The sequence below is a fragment of the Canis aureus genome, chromosome 10 (genome assembly GCF_053574225.1).
Source record: "Canis aureus isolate CA01 chromosome 10, VMU_Caureus_v.1.0, whole genome shotgun sequence".
Classification (NCBI taxonomy): Eukaryota; Metazoa; Chordata; class Mammalia; order Carnivora; family Canidae; genus Canis; species Canis aureus.
Window position 1 is genome coordinate 75962207 of NC_135620.1, and position 15472 is coordinate 75977678.

Consider the following 15472-nt stretch of genomic DNA (forward strand, 5'->3'; position numbering starts at 1 on the left):
GACCCTGACCTGGAGCGCGGGCCCGACCTGGGGCCGGATGGATCCCGCACCCCGAGGCCATCGAGAGTGGGCGGCTCAACCCCGGAGCCCCGGGCCGGCCGACGCTGTTTTTATCTTTGAGTCCCAGCACGCGGACGCTGTTCGCGGTGGGCGCGCTGAAACGCAGCAGGTCCCGGCAAGCCCGCTGCAGCCCGCTCGGACGCTCCGCGAGTGCCCTCGGCCGCGGGGGCTCCCAGACCCGCTCCACGTCGGGCGGCAGCGGAGTCCCAGCCGCGGGGCCTCCGCGTCCGGCCGGGGGGCTCCGACAGCGAGCCTGGCAGCGGCCCCCGCCGCCCAGGAGCTGGCGCCCGCGTGCGAGCCCCGGGTCCGGCCGGTCGGGCCCGCGCCGGCGCCCCCGCGCCCCGGGTCCCGGCCTCGGCGCCGCGCAGCCGCAGCGGGGCTGCAGTGGGACCCTACCCGGAGGGCGGGCGGGGGGACCCGGCGGGAACCGCGCCCCGGCCTGGGCGGCAGGAGCGGCGGGAGGCGTGCCCCGCCCCCTCAACGGCGCGGGGGCGTGGCCTCGGCTGGCCCCGCCCACACGGCGCGCGGCCCCGGGCAACCGGCGCCACACAACAAGATGGCGGGCGCGTCGCCGGACGCCTGAGGGGACGGGCTGCGCGTCTCCGACCGCTCGTCCCGCGGCCTGCTCCGCTCGGCTCCTCGGCGGTGGGTGCTGGGCCCGGGCGCGGCTGCTCTCGGGCACCGGGCGGGGTCGTGGGGCCCTGCGGCGGCGGCGGCGGGAGGGCGCGGGGTGGGCCGGCGGGGACGGGGTGGCGCGGGGGCGTGTTCCTGGGAATTGGGATTGGACGAGGAGGAGGGGAGGGCCCGGAACGGGCGGGCGGGGAGGGGACGGGGGAGGAGGGGGAGGACGAGGGAGGAGGGATGGGGATGCAGAGGGTGGGAGGAGGGGTTGAGAGGGGGAAGGGGAGGGGGGAGCGAGAGAGGGGGAAGGAGGAGGGAGAGGGAGGGGGAGGACGAGGGAGGGGGGATGGGGATGCAGAGGGTGGGAGGAGGGGGAGAGAGGGGGAAGGGGAGTGGGGAGCGAGAGAGGGGGAAGGAGGAGGGAGGGGGCATGGAGAGAGGGGGAGGGGGAGCGAGAGAGGCGGGAAGGAGGAGGGAGGGGGAGGGGGAGGACGAGGGAGGGGGATGGACAGAGGGGGGAGGGGGAGAGAGGGGGAAGGGGAGGGGAGCGAGAAAGGGGGAAGGAGGAGGGAGGGGGAGGACGAGGGAGGGGGCATGGAAAAAAGGGGGAAGGGGAGAGAGGGGAAGGGGGAAGGGGGAAGACCGGAGAGAGAGAAGGGGGGAGGGGTCGTGTGCGGGACACGGGGTCGGGGTGGGCGGCGGCGTGCGCACCTCAGGTGCCTCAGGTGCCTCAGGTCCCTCGGGTGCCTCGCTGCGGCCTGGATGCAGCTTGGGGCGGGGCGAGGGCAGGACACTGGGGACAAGTGCTAAACGGAAGAGCAAGGATTGTGGTGTGACGGGTGGTTTTCATGTCAGAAGGTGGGTTCAGGCCTCGACTCCGCCCCCGTGTAAACGTGACTTGACCCGCTCTGTGACTGGGGACGCCCTCAGTAATCTTTCTGAGCAATTTTACTGTTTTAAAATGTACCATTTTACTCTTGTAAAAATACGTGCTGCTGACCTTAGAGGGCACACCCGGTGCCGAATTCCGCTCCAAGTCCTTTACTAACTCAGAATTGCGAACAGCTGCATGAGGTAACCATCTTCAGTCTAAAAGCGATGCAACTGAGGATCACCGAGGTCCGTTTCCCTAATGTCCCACAGGAAGCGGAGAAGCAGGTTTTGAACTCAGGCTGCTTATTTCCGGAATCCAGGCTCTTCTCAAAGACTGCCACGTGAGAAATAAGGTGGCAGTTCTGCCCTTACACGTCCTCGGTGGGAATTTCAACTTGCTCATAATGTCTTTAGAGTGCTTAGCACAGTCGTTTTTTCATTCACTCAAATACTCGTACATCAAACAATTGAATCTCTGCTCTCCTATAGCTTAGAAACAAGAATAAAGTTGTTCACACTGTAAGGTGCTATAAAGGAGACTCCTTGGGGCCAAGACCGCGTATAATAGGGAGATGGAAGACTTTTGTGCGTCTTGAGTGTAGAAACCCTGCCTCCCCAGTTCTGTTTTTGAAGCCTGACATAGTTCTTAGTGCATAGAAGTTACTCAATACAACTGACTTACTGAATAAATAAATTAATAGGAGGAGATGGGCAGCCTGGGTTTTAGGTTACCAGAGTAACGGAGAGAGATTTGAGAGGAGAACCCAGGACAGTAATAGGATAAAGAAGGGCACAGAAGTCAGAGCGTTAGGAGCAAAAGGCTTGCAGCGAAGCAGTCACACTGCAATGAAGAGCAATGGTAGAGGTTGGTTTGGCTGTTTTGTTGGAGGAGGAGAATAATTTGAAGTTGGTATTGGAATGGATCAGGATGTCAGGATATTTGCTGAGATGAGTACTGTGGAGAATCAGGACAGATACGGAGGTGTGGAGGTAGGATACTCCAAAGAACCACAGACAAATGGAGACCAAGGTTAGGGAATTGGGGCAGAATTTGTGGGGAAACTTGGCCATGAGAATGGGATGAAGGATAGAAGGCAGAGGTTGACAAGCACAAGATGGGAGGGTTACCTTTGGAGAGAGGTGGGAATCAGCATATTTGAAAGGACTAGAGAAGGTTAAAAGTTAAATGGGTCAGAAGGTATGGGATGAAGTAGAACTGTAGGGAAAGTACTGAGCTATGATTAAAAGTCTACAGGATGGAGCAGGATATGGAGGTCAAGAAATGGGGATGGTTATTTGCATATTGGGGTGGACTGGGAAGAGAGGGTTTGGGGATAATGGAGGTCTGTCTTATTTGAAGAAGATCAAAGGAGATGGAAAATTAGAAGTGTGAGGAAAAGCTGATTAGAGGGCAAGGTATGATCTCTAGTAAGCTGTGTGTCAAGGCAAGGGCGTGATACGGTGGACAGTGCTTCCTGACCTGGTCATGTGACTCTGATGATCACATCATTCCAGTAACTTTCTCTTGTACTGCAGACCCCCTTCTGGGCCTTCAAAATATGTCTCCAGCTCTGCACTTTCCTGCTTATTTTGTTTTTTCTTTGTCCTACTCCTTCACACACTCTAGCCCTACCTGTCCGCTGTCTTCTCTTTTTTATTGCTGGGTCTCTGTGTGATTGCAAACTACATCTTCATCTCTCACACAACATCCCCATCTCTCCCTTAAAATTGTAGTTGATAATTTATGGTCTAGGTGCTCGTCTCTGAACTAATGCTAGCCATTCTCAAACACAGCCCAGTTCACTGTTACTGAGTTAGCTATTTTATGAGATAATAATACATATCTGTTGTTTCAGTGTCCAGGCCTTACAGGAGCTCTGGCAACCCGGGAAGGGGATCTGGGAATGCACTGTGACTTTGGAACTATCACTTACTCTTTCATGTTACAATTCATAAAAGAAAGGAATTGATCTGGATTACAGAAATCCACTAATACATTTTCTTAAAATCTACAAATGAGTAAAGCAGAGTTTTTGTGATCAAGAGAGGTAACAGAGGACCTCATAATAGTCTAGTAAGGCCTGAAAGGTCTTAGTCATTAGGATGTTATGAGGAGAATTCAGGGTGGTTCAGTATTATAAGAATTTATAAGATTTAGAGAGAAGATTAAGATGTGGGATACAGAATAATTATGTAATATAAGATGTGCTTTTTTTTTTTTTTTTGCCAAGAAACTCAAAAAAGTATGAAGCATATCTCTGTAGCATAGGGCAACATCTATTATTCTAATAATATAATTTTCTATCTTGTTACAGGGTAGAGAAAGGTATACAGAAGTGAGAGTTGGTCCCTGTCACTCCCCTTTTTTATTTTTTAATCTTCTGTCCTTATGAAAACTACATGTAATTCAAGAATCCATATAACTCTCTTTTATCTTCTTTGTTTACTTATTTTTACAATTTTATTTTTAAAGCACATACCTCTTTGCTGTCCTCAAGTATATTATTCTCATTTAGAAAGAGACACCATTACAAGCCGGTACAGAATCAGTATTACTAAGAGATTTTTTTTCCATGGCAGAGTGATGTGATAATAGCAATAAAAGTTTTTGCCACACTTGGTAAATTAGGACCAACAGTGTTGTCACTGGCATTAATATCAGTTATGTGACTTGGAGCAGGCTTTTCTGACCTATATTGATAATTTAATATGAAAAAATGAAAGAGAAGGTAAAGACACATAGAAGTTTGTAGTTTAAAGTGAACTAGACTATTGGCATAGGGCAGTTGCACCATATTGTGATGTATAACTGAAATAGTAATCACTTTTTAAAAACAGATACCACAGGTTTTTATTCTCTTCAAACTAGTCATCTTAAGAAGCTAGATCATGAGTTCTGTGATGTTATATATTAAATTTTCTGTTTTTCCTTCAGGAATTGTCTTACAGTATCTATTGATCAAGGTCACTTAGTGTCATTTATTCTGGTCTATTTTGTGTGAGGCACCATGCTAGGCTCTAGAGAGCAAATCACACATGATCTGTACTCCAGAAAACTCAGTCAGCAGTATGACACAGTAATGAAGACACAGGCTTTGAAATCCAAGCCTTGGATTAACCAATTAGTTATGGGACTTTGAACACATTACTTAACCTTGTAGTCTTTAAAGGGGGAGATAATAGCACCTATTTTGTGGAATTGTTGTATTTAATCCTTTTAATGTGATGTAATAGCTTATTATAATATTTGGCAGATTGTAAAGTTAATGATCAAATTGGGAAAGTTAAAGTGTAGCTGAAATGATGGGTCTGATTTTCTGGTGAGATGTATAAATTAATTCTGAAAGCAGGACCCAAAGAGGAATTCTAGATATGTTTTGGGTAAGATCAGCATTCTGAGAATGACTATATCATCATTCAAAGGTATTACATCTGCTAATTGTTGGTTAGTTGATTGACTACATTAATGGCCCCTCTCTATTCCATATATATGTTCCAACCATTTTAACAATTTAGTTTATTTATAATTCCAGCCTGTATAATAATACTCATATACCTGTGAAGGTGTTTACATATCAAACCTTTACTTACTTACTTTATTTATTTATTTATAAGATTTTACTTATTTATTCATGAGAGACACAGAGAGAGAGGCAGAGACACAGGCAGAGAGAGAAGCAGGCTCCCTGTGGGGAGCCCAATGTGGGGCTTGATCCCAGATCCTGGGGTCACGCCCTCAGCCAAAGGCAGAGACACTCAACCACTGAGCCTCTCAGGCGTCCCATAATATCTCTTTAATACCAATTTATATAGCATTCATATCGGAGCTGCCCCAAATTTTTGAATTGATAATTTTTCTAAAAATTGATTTGTGTTTTGTCTTCACATTTTAAGAAGAGAGTAGGGGAGATTATGAATATTGAGCAAAAATAGGATCATTGTTAAATAGCCTTGCTCAATACCTATCCATTTTATAAGATATTTTTTGTCTAAAAGTTTGTCAAACTTAAATTTTTTGCAATGTTTTTAGATTGATTGTACTTATAAAAGTAATTATATATCATGAAGATCTTTTTTGTGTAAACCTAGCCTTATACATTAGGACTCTTAGTGTGGAGGACTAATATTGCACAAGAAGATGCCTTTTGTCAAGGTACTAAATAAATTCATTTATCAGTTTTTCATGAATAATTCATTAGATAAATATTCATTATCTGCTCTTTGCTAAGCGCTGTCCTAGGCCTGGAATAAATCAGTGAACAATATCCCTACTTTTATGGAACCTACATTCTATTAGATTAGTTTATGTGATTTCACTTACAAATTAGTTTGAGAGGAATCCTGATTCTCAGCTAGCATTGTGTCTGACCAAGTCATTTACCATTCTGGGCTTTAATTTTCTTTTCTGACAAGTAAGGGATTTAACTAAGATTCCTTTCACCAATAAATGCTTTCATTTCTTCTGAAAGACCTAAACTTCAACAAAATTGATTTTGTGGACTAGCAATAGTAGGCATGCGAGTTTGGAGCAATTAGATGTTTCTCAAATAGCATGAGACAAACATGAATGAATATCAGAAGCATAATGTTTAACAAAGAAGGCAGATACAAAAGATATTCTATGATTTCATTTACGTATAGTTCAAAAATAGTTTATGGGGTGCCTGATGGGCTCAGTTGGAAGAGCATGCAGCTCGATCTCAGAGTTGAGTTTGAGCCCCATGTTGCATGTAGAAATACTTAAATATCCTAAATAGTTTAAAAAAATCTCTGGTATTGGAAATCAGGGTAGTAATTACTCATGTATATGGGTTAATGAATGCAAGGGGCACAAAGTGGTTTCTGGGGTTCTGGTAATAATTCTGTTTCTTGATCTGGTTGTATTCACTGTATAAAAATAGAGCTGTACACTTATGATTCATGCATTGTTCTTTATGGGAGGAAAATGAGGGGAGGAATGGGGGAAGTGATAAATTCTGTTTGGGCATGTTGAATTTAGGATGGCAATGAGATATCAAGTAGACAATTGGAAACAGGTATCTGGACCTCAGAGGTTGGATTGAAGATATAAACATCAGTATAGAGGTGACATTTGGAACCATGGGTGTGCATTAGATTGTCTAAAATGAGTTTGAAGAGAAAATGGAAGAGATATGAGGAGCTCTGACATTTAAAGATTGAATAGAGGGGGATCCCTGGGTGGCACAGCGGTTTGGCGCCTGTCTTTGGCCCAGGGCGCGATCCTGGAGACCCGGGATCGAATCCCACGTCGGGCTCCCGGTGCATGGAGCCTGCTTCTCCCTCTGCCTATGTCTCTGCCTCTGTCTCTCTCTCTCTGTTTGACTATCATAAATTAAAAAAAATAAATAAATAAAGATTGAATAGAGGACTGTGAGCCAGCAAAGGAAGCCAAAGAGTGGCCACAGAGGCAGGAGGATACCAGGAGAATGTGGTGTCCCAGAGCAAAAAAGAAACTTCATCAAGGAGGGAGTACTCGTCATTATTAAACATTGCTGGTTGCCAAACATTTCCAGCTTCCTACATTCCAAGACCCTTTGTGGGTATGAGAAGTGTTGTGATTAGTTTGGTCCAATAGAGAAGAGAAATGACAGGTCAGACTTCTGGCTGGAGCAGGTATCAAACAAACCAGGACCCTCTGGAAGTCTCTTTTCCCACTGAAAAGTGATCAGCAGTGTTTGAAGCAGTATCTGCTCCCATCAGCTTGGAATAATATGCTTTCTAGCATGTATAACCTCTGAGTTTATAACTTTGTCATCTTCAAAACTCTAGAAATCGGAGCCTTTGGCTGGTTCAATTGTTAGAGCATGTGTTTCTTCATCTCAGGGTCATGAGTTCAAGCCCCACTTTGGGCACAGAATTTTAAAAAAATTCTAGAAGTAGATTAATAGTTTCAAGAGCTCTAAAAAATTAACCTTGTTAAATATGCTGAAAACTTTTACAGGTTTTGATGGACATCTGGCCTTATTCTTGCCATGAAGAAAGGTTCTCAGCAAAAGTTTTCGAAAGCAAAGATGCCACCATCATCTCACTCTCCTAGTCCACCATCCCTTACGTCCAATATGAGATCTAGGTCACTTTCGCCTCTAAGTGGATCTGAGACTCTGCCTTTTCATTTTGGAGGACCGTGGCATGAGCAAGTTGAGATTACAGATGAAAGCACAGTGGTTTTAGACTACCAAGACCATAAAGGTAATGCTTTTTATTTTTATTTATTTATTTTTTAAAAGATTTTTATTTATTCACTAGAGACAGAGAGAGGCAGAGACACAGGCAGAGGGAGAAGCAGGGTCCATGCGGGGAGCCCGATGCAGGACTCGATCCCGGGACTCCAGGATCATGCCCTGGGCCGAAGGCAGGCGCTAAACCGCTGGGCCACCCAGGGGTCCCCAAGATAATGCTTTTTAATCTAAGAGTTTGAACACATACTCTTAAGTAGAGATGGAAAATTACCAAACTTATATTTCTGGTCCAAGTGAAATACATATCTTCATACTGACATGACTTATTGTTTATACCAACAGAAAGTGTATCAAGACTGTGGAGTTTGAAGGCTTCTGATGAGGATGAAGCTGTCTGCAAGGATTAGGAGAAGGGTTTCCAGAAAGAGGAAGCTTTATTTCCTGTGGTGCCTTTAAGAGTGCCTTAAAGCCCATATGCCAAATTTACTATCACCCTTGGTTAGAGGAAAAGCAGATCTATTCACTTCAGAGTGGAGTACCTTAATTCAGTACAAAAATGTTATCCACCCCTGGGCTATTATTCCAGTCTGCTTATCAGCAAATTGTTTATCATGTCCCCGTAAGGGACATGTCTATGTTCTACCAAGGTTTTGTTTTTATTTTTTTCTTACAAGCAGTCTGTTAGTGTGGGAATCTGTTTTCAGAAATATATTATTTTTTTCTAAGAGACTATTTAACATGACTGTGAATGAAAACTATGTGATTTCTTTGTGCAGTCATAAAATCACAGCTACCTGTCTGATCAGTTTTTACTCATCAAGAGTTTATTTATTTATTTTTTAATTATTTATTCATGACAGACACAGAGAGAGAGAAAGAGAGAGAGAGAGGCAGAGACATAGGCAGAGAGAGAAGCAGGCTCCATGCAGGGAGCCTGATGTGGGACTCGATCTAGAGACTCCAGGACCACACCCTGGGCCAAAGGCAGGCATTAAACCACTGAGCCATCCAGGGATCCCAAGAGTTGAGTTTATTTATTTATTTTTTTTTATTTTTTATTTTTTTTAAGAGTTGAGTTTAGACTATACCTTTGCTGCCCTTTGGTACGTTGCTGACTCTAATTTCATTAATATTTTAGAATATTAGTAATTTTCTTTCCTAGAATTGCTCAAATTAAAGGAAAAAAATCATTTTATTTTGAACCAAAATAAATGTAATATTAACTTATTATAAATAATCATTGGGAATCTTTGTTGTACAGCCTGGAACTGAACCCAGCATTAATTGTTTTCTGACTCATAATTAAAAGTATGAGTTTTGGATTCATCTGCCAGGGTTCAAGTCCTTGATTTGCACATCATTAGCCACGAGATCTTGGGCAAACTATTATAATTTTTTTAAATAAATGGGAATAGTAATTTCTATTTAAAAGGTTTGTCATACAAATTAAGTTTTATAAATATAAAATATTTTATAATAATAAATAATTATGAAGTATAACTTATTGACCTTATTATATATGTTTGTAGTTATTACTATGATATAATGCTGTTTAAAGTAGGATATTATTAAAACATCTCAATTAGAACTAACCAGCTGTTTTTATATTTGCATGGCTTAAAATTTTTTTTTTTTTAATTTTTATTTATTTATGATAGTCACAGAGAGAGAGAGAGAGAGACGCAGAGACATAGGCAGAGGGAGAAGCAGGCTCCATGCACCAGGAGCCCGATATGGGATTCGATCCCGGGCCTCCAGGATCGCGCCCTGGGCCAAAGGCAGGCGCTAAACCACTGCGCCACCCAGGGATCCCAAAATTTTTTTTTTTTTAAGATTTTATTTATTTATTCATGAGAGAGACAGAGAGAGAGGCAGAGACAAAGGCAGAGGGAGAAGCAGGCTCTATGCAGGGAGCCCGACGTGGGACTCGATCCCGGGTCTCCAGGATCACACCCTGGGCTGCAGGTGGTGCCAAACCGCTGCGACACAGGGGCTGCCCATTGTTTTTTGTTATATAACATTCAAAATAATGCATTTCTCAGAGATGTCCTTTTCTACTGATGATGATCTGTTTCTGTAATTTCAGAAGCTGATTCACATGCAGGAGTCCGATATATTACAGAGGCCCTTGTTAGAAAACTTACTAAACAGGACAATTTGGCCTTGGTAAAATCTCTGAACCTTTCACTTGCTAAAGGTGGTGGCAAGAAATTCAGGGTAGGTTACAAGCATTGTTTTTAATTTTTCTGTGTTTGAAACTGAAAATTAAAAGATTGTATTAGATTTACAGTAGCATCTCATCCTAATGTCACCTAATTTGTAGCAGAGCTTGTATTGTTTCCAGAGAAAGTTCTATTATCAGAAGTATGCCATCTTCACATTCATAAGCGCCTATTCTATACATTGTTGGATTCTTTCTAGAGATGGAGTTGGCAAACTATAACTGGTAGGCCAAATTGGGCCTCTTTTTGTAAATAAAATTTTATTGGAACACAGCCACACTCATTTGTATACATACTGTCTGCGGTTGTTTTTGTGCTATAAAAGCAATAGTAAATACTTGTCACAGAGACTATATGGCTTATAAAGCCAAAAATATTTACTATCTGGCTTTCTCCAAAAAAGTTTGCTGATCCCTGCTCTGGAGTGTTTATTACTTTATTCATAAACTATACAACATGAACACATTGTGAAAAACAACTTAAACTTTTTAATTGGAAAAAAATATGAACTTAGATGCCTACGACATTAGTCTCAAAAATTAATTCCAGAAGGTTGAAGATTTAATGAAACCAAAACAAAACCCACAAAAATATGATAGAAGCATTAGGAAAGAATATAGGAGAATATATTTTAGAATCTTAGAGTTGGGAAGGCCCTTTAAGCAAGCACCAACTCTAATACCGCAAAGAAAAATATTGACAGACTAGTGTACATAAAGATTAAAAAGTGTTTAATGAAAGATATCTTTTAAAATGTAAAAAGAAAAACAACAAACTGGCAGGGAGTGTTTTACATATAATAACAATACCCATATAATATAAAGAGCCTTGACAATTCAGACAGCTCAATGGAAAATGTGCAAAGGATATGAACAGGGTTGTTCACAAAAGTGTTGTAAATGGCTAATGATAACATGAAAGTATGTTCAACCTCATTAATATAGAAAATATGAAATAAACCAATAGTTTGATATAATTTTCATTCTTGTACGTCTAATGGAGAAGAATTAAAAGGATTATTTCAGTGTTCAGAAAGGTGTGGGAAGTGAGTATTATCATATTGTCTTGGTGGGGCATATACATTGCTCCTGCATTTTAGAAAGACAGTTTGGTAGCATTTATCCAAATTTCAAGTGTACTTATTTGATCCAGCAATTGAGTTTATACTTACTGAATTTATACTTACCAACCTAGATGTTCTACTCCTTGATGTCTGTTCTAATGATATTACATGTACCTAGAAGTGTCTGTATAGTTATATTTATTATGCATTATTTAAAATAGAAAAATTGGAAATAACCAAATGTCTGTCAATAGGGGATCAGTTAAATAAATTATGATGCTGTAGACCATGAAATACTATCGAGTTTCTTAAAAAAAATAAGTAGAGCTCTATGTATAAATGTGGGACAATGTCCACGGTATATTTAACGATAAAAGTTCTAAAACATTTTGTATAGTAAGGTCTAAAAATTCTGTTTTTCTATACATGTATGTGGATATAAACAAGATACAGATGCTTATATGTCAGCCTCTTAACATTGGTTACCTTTGATCAGTGGTATTTTTTTTTTTTTACAGGGGTCTGGAGACCTGATGAAAAGAGCTTCTTATGTTTTGTTTGAAATTTCTGTTAGAATATATTTATGTCTTGTGTAATTAAAAAAGGAAAAAGTAGACATTCTAGAGTTTACAAGTTGCAAAAATGAAATCAAAGTAGTAAATGTTTTACTGCAGTTATATACGCCAGGTTATATACGCCAGGCGTTATGTTAAGCTGTAGGAATATATACAGGTAAATAAGCTTAGTTTCTGATCTCTGGGAACGTAGAGCTTCCTAGAGGAATTCCTGGGATTAAGAGGATAAATAGTGAGGGGGAATTAGAGAGAGAGTGAAAGCACACACAGGAGAGGCATATACAATGAAAAAGTCTGAAGGGGCTATTAAAACAGAGGATCTAAGAGTATGATGAATGGATTCCAAAGGAGGGAGAATTTCAAGCAGAAATGGATGATATAAAATGTCACAGAACCACTAAGTAGGATGAAAATTTAGAAGTTGTTTGGATTTGGCAGTTAAAAAAGCCTTTCTATTTCACAAACCAAATTCAATCTTCTAGGGCCTTTGTATTTTTCTTCTCTGCCTGTTATTCCCTGCCTCTAGGTGTTCACACAGCTGGCTTGTTATTTAGGTCTCAGCTCAGTGTACTTCCTCTGGGAGGTCTTCTCTTATCACCCAGTTGCAATTGGCTACCTTCTCAGTGACTCTCAGTCTTTCTATTAATAAATATTTATTCAGTGCCCGCCATATGCCAGGCATATGTGCTTACACAGTGGACACAGCAGACAAATCTGCCCTCTGGGTGCCTTGCATGCAGTCACATCATGTTATCTTTATTTTCTTGTTGGTACACTTCAGCGTCTGAAAATGTTGATTTATTGACTTTCTCTGTGAATGAAAACAAGAACCTTGGTTTCCTCATTCACCAATATATTTCTAGTACCTGGAACAGCTCTTGGCACATAATCTGTGTTTGATAAATATTTGTGGGATGGATAGATGAATGACAATCTTGGAGAGAACAATTTGAATACATAGTAAAAGCAGAAGATATTTTGCCTTCCCAATAGAATAAGTGGAAGGCAGAATGAGCAAATGTACACAACTTTTATGAGAACGTGGCCACAAATAAAGGACCTAAAATGAGAATTTGGTAGGAAAACAGATTCAGTGCTTGGTGATTTGTTGTATACAAAGGAGACTGAGGAGACTGAGCCTGTTGAACAAAGCCTCCTGTAGCAGGGGGGGTTGTCTAGTTCACTGGTATCTATTGCCTAGTGCTGCATCTGGTATGTAGTAAGTGCTTAATGGGTATCTATTGAGTAATGACTTTTTAAACTTGAGGGGAAGTTCCAGGAGAGAAAGAGATTAAAGATGCAAGAGCCTGGTGAGAGGAGGTAGATGAAGTCCTACAAGAGCATAAGTGCCAGCTGAACTTTGAAGAAGGAAGGAGAGGAGGGGGAGGCATAGAAAAGTTGAAGTGGAGGAAAAGTTGAGGTGGAATTCTTGTTAGATAATCTGATTTTCTTGATACACAGGAAATGTTATCCACTGAGGGTTGAGAAGAGCTACTATTCCTGGTCAAGGGAAACCCTACCAAGGGACTGTCCAGGAGAGCAGGAAGGGTTATTTTCTGGTGACTGATCAAAACAGCCCCTGATGCACATACATGTTGTACTTTATATCAAGGCATCTGTCATATAAAGTATTTATCCATTTGTTTCCAATTAGTGTATCGAAAATTTGGAAAAATGTGTTAAACTTGAAGTACTGAATCTCAGCTATAATCTAATAGGAAAGATTGAGAAAGTGGACAAACTGTTAAAATTACGTGAACTCAACTTATCGTATAACAAAATCCGGTAAGTAAATACTTTTTCAGGTAGCACTGCAAGATTGTCATTGTTAAAGAAGTAGATTAATGCTGCCCACGTTACTGAATTGAAAGTCCTATGAAAGAAACAACAGGCACTTGGATCCTCATTCATTGCTAGTCAAGCCCTTCACATATGGTAACTGCTTTCGTGTTTTGGCATTACTAAAGAAAAGAATAATATCTTTCTAGCATTTTTAATAAAGATTTTATTTGTTTATTCACGAGAGACACAGAGGCAGAGACACAGGCAGAGGGAGAAGCAGGCACCTCAAGGGGAGCCTGATGCAGGACTCGATCCCTGGGCCCCGGGATCACGACCTGAGCCAAAGGCAGATGCTCAATCACTGAGCCACCCATGTGTCCCAGTATCTTTCCAGGATCATCAAAGGAGATAACACGAGTACAAAATTTTATCCTAATTCCATTTTTGATGGGAACTTTTCAGTCTTTGATCCACTGCCTTATTACATTAAGAAAGTTGACATGAAGCAGTGTTTTAATCGTTTTGATCCTAAACATATTTCAGTGTATTTTGAACTTATTTGCTTATCCTGATGTTCTTCTTTGCTATAAGAAATACACTCAGTCATGTTTCCACTTCATAATATATATTACTGTGAGAAATAAAACATAAGCTGACAGTGGCAAAAAACCACACATGGAAAACTTGTTATATAAGGGCGCATGGGTGGCTCAGTCAGTTAAAAGTGTCTGCCTTGGGCTCAGGTCATGATCTCGGTCCTGGGACCGAGCCCTGCATGGGCTCCCTGCTCGGTGAGGAGTCTCTTCTCCCTCTCCCTCAGTGCCCTGCCCCAACCCAGCTTGTGCTTTCTGTCTTTCGGATAAATGAAATCTTTATAACAAGTTTTCTTTTCATTTCTTTTTTTTTTTTTTAACATGATGCAATTATCAAATCTTGAAAATCTTTACATCTGTATACTTTCCCTCCACCTTAGACTCGGTATACGTATTGGCCAAAAAACAAAACCACTAATACTGGCAGAAGCTATAATAGGGCAAAAAATGAAAGAGGGAAAAGAATCCTTAATACAAAGTTTGTATAAAAAATAGTTGATCCTGATAAAAATAATTTCAATAAAATAAAAATGAGAAGAAGCTTGGAAATATTTGTCCATATGGAAAATTTACCAAGGAATTAAACAGACAATTAAATTGGGAAAATATTTCATCAGTGAAAATTCATCAATATGAATGATAAATGTTTTATTGATTTAAATATTCTGATTAAAATATATATGTTTATAAATATAGTGTCCTAGTGAGTCCTTCAGTTCAAAATGGCAGCCAAATCCTACTGTCATAGCTAATCTTTTGGTCATGACTTAAGGTAATAAGATCTCTCTTGTGCAGGGCTGTAACATAGGAGTATGTGCTGTTGAGTTTTTCAGCTCTCCCCTGGCTATCCCCCAGGACTCTTCACAGTGGGTAGTGAGAGTGCCATGGATAGACTCTTCTTTTTGGTGTTATAGGATCCTAAAGTCTGATGGTAAGATAGGATTCCTGGACCCAGTAATGAAGAATTGGCAGTTTAGCTGTTCTGGTCAATTTCTTTTTAGCCACTTTTGTTTGGTTCTTGTTTATAAAAAGGGTTAGCAAATTATAATTATGAAAAGTAATTCCACATAAAACCAAGGCTATTTATTCTAAACATACAGTGGAGGGACTCTGTCATTATACTTACTAAATTTGATTTTTACCCTTTGGTTTCCAGCAAAATTGAAGGCATAGAAAATTTATATAATCTGCAAAAGCTGAACCTTGCAGGAAATGAAATCGAACATATCCCAGTATGGTTAGGGAAGAAGTTAAAATCTTTGCGAATCCTGAATCTGAAAGGCAACAAGATATCATCGGTAAGTTATTCAAAGTAGCAAGGATTTTTTTTTTTCTTCAAATTTTTAGACTTGTTGAAAAAAAGATAAAAATCTAAGTCTTTAAAAAATGAGATTTCTTCTTTTAAGATTCTTGGTCCTTTGACCACACGTCAAATTCAGACGTAACCTCTAGGGACTATCTAAGTAATTAAAAATAGGCATTT

General features: G+C 41.1%; 1 protein-coding gene across 4 annotated transcripts in view; it reads left to right on the forward strand.

Moving 5' to 3' along the window:
- Window positions 1-556: 556 nt before the first annotated feature.
- CNTRL (centriolin) overlaps window positions 557-15472 on the forward strand; it is a 78785-nt gene continuing 63869 nt past the window's right edge. For all 4 annotated transcript variants that reach the window (XR_013388421.1, XM_077913129.1, XM_077913130.1 and 1 more), the window contains exons 1-5: window positions 557-705; window positions 7517-7764; window positions 9841-9971; window positions 13269-13399; window positions 15146-15287. Coding sequence is in view for 3 of the 4 variants with exons in the window: in XM_077913129.1 (XP_077769255.1) it covers window positions 7548-7764; window positions 9841-9971; window positions 13269-13399; window positions 15146-15287 (621 nt within the window). In the remaining variant the exon portion in view is untranslated. The remainder of the gene's footprint in view (window positions 706-7516; window positions 7765-9840; window positions 9972-13268; window positions 13400-15145; window positions 15288-15472) is intronic.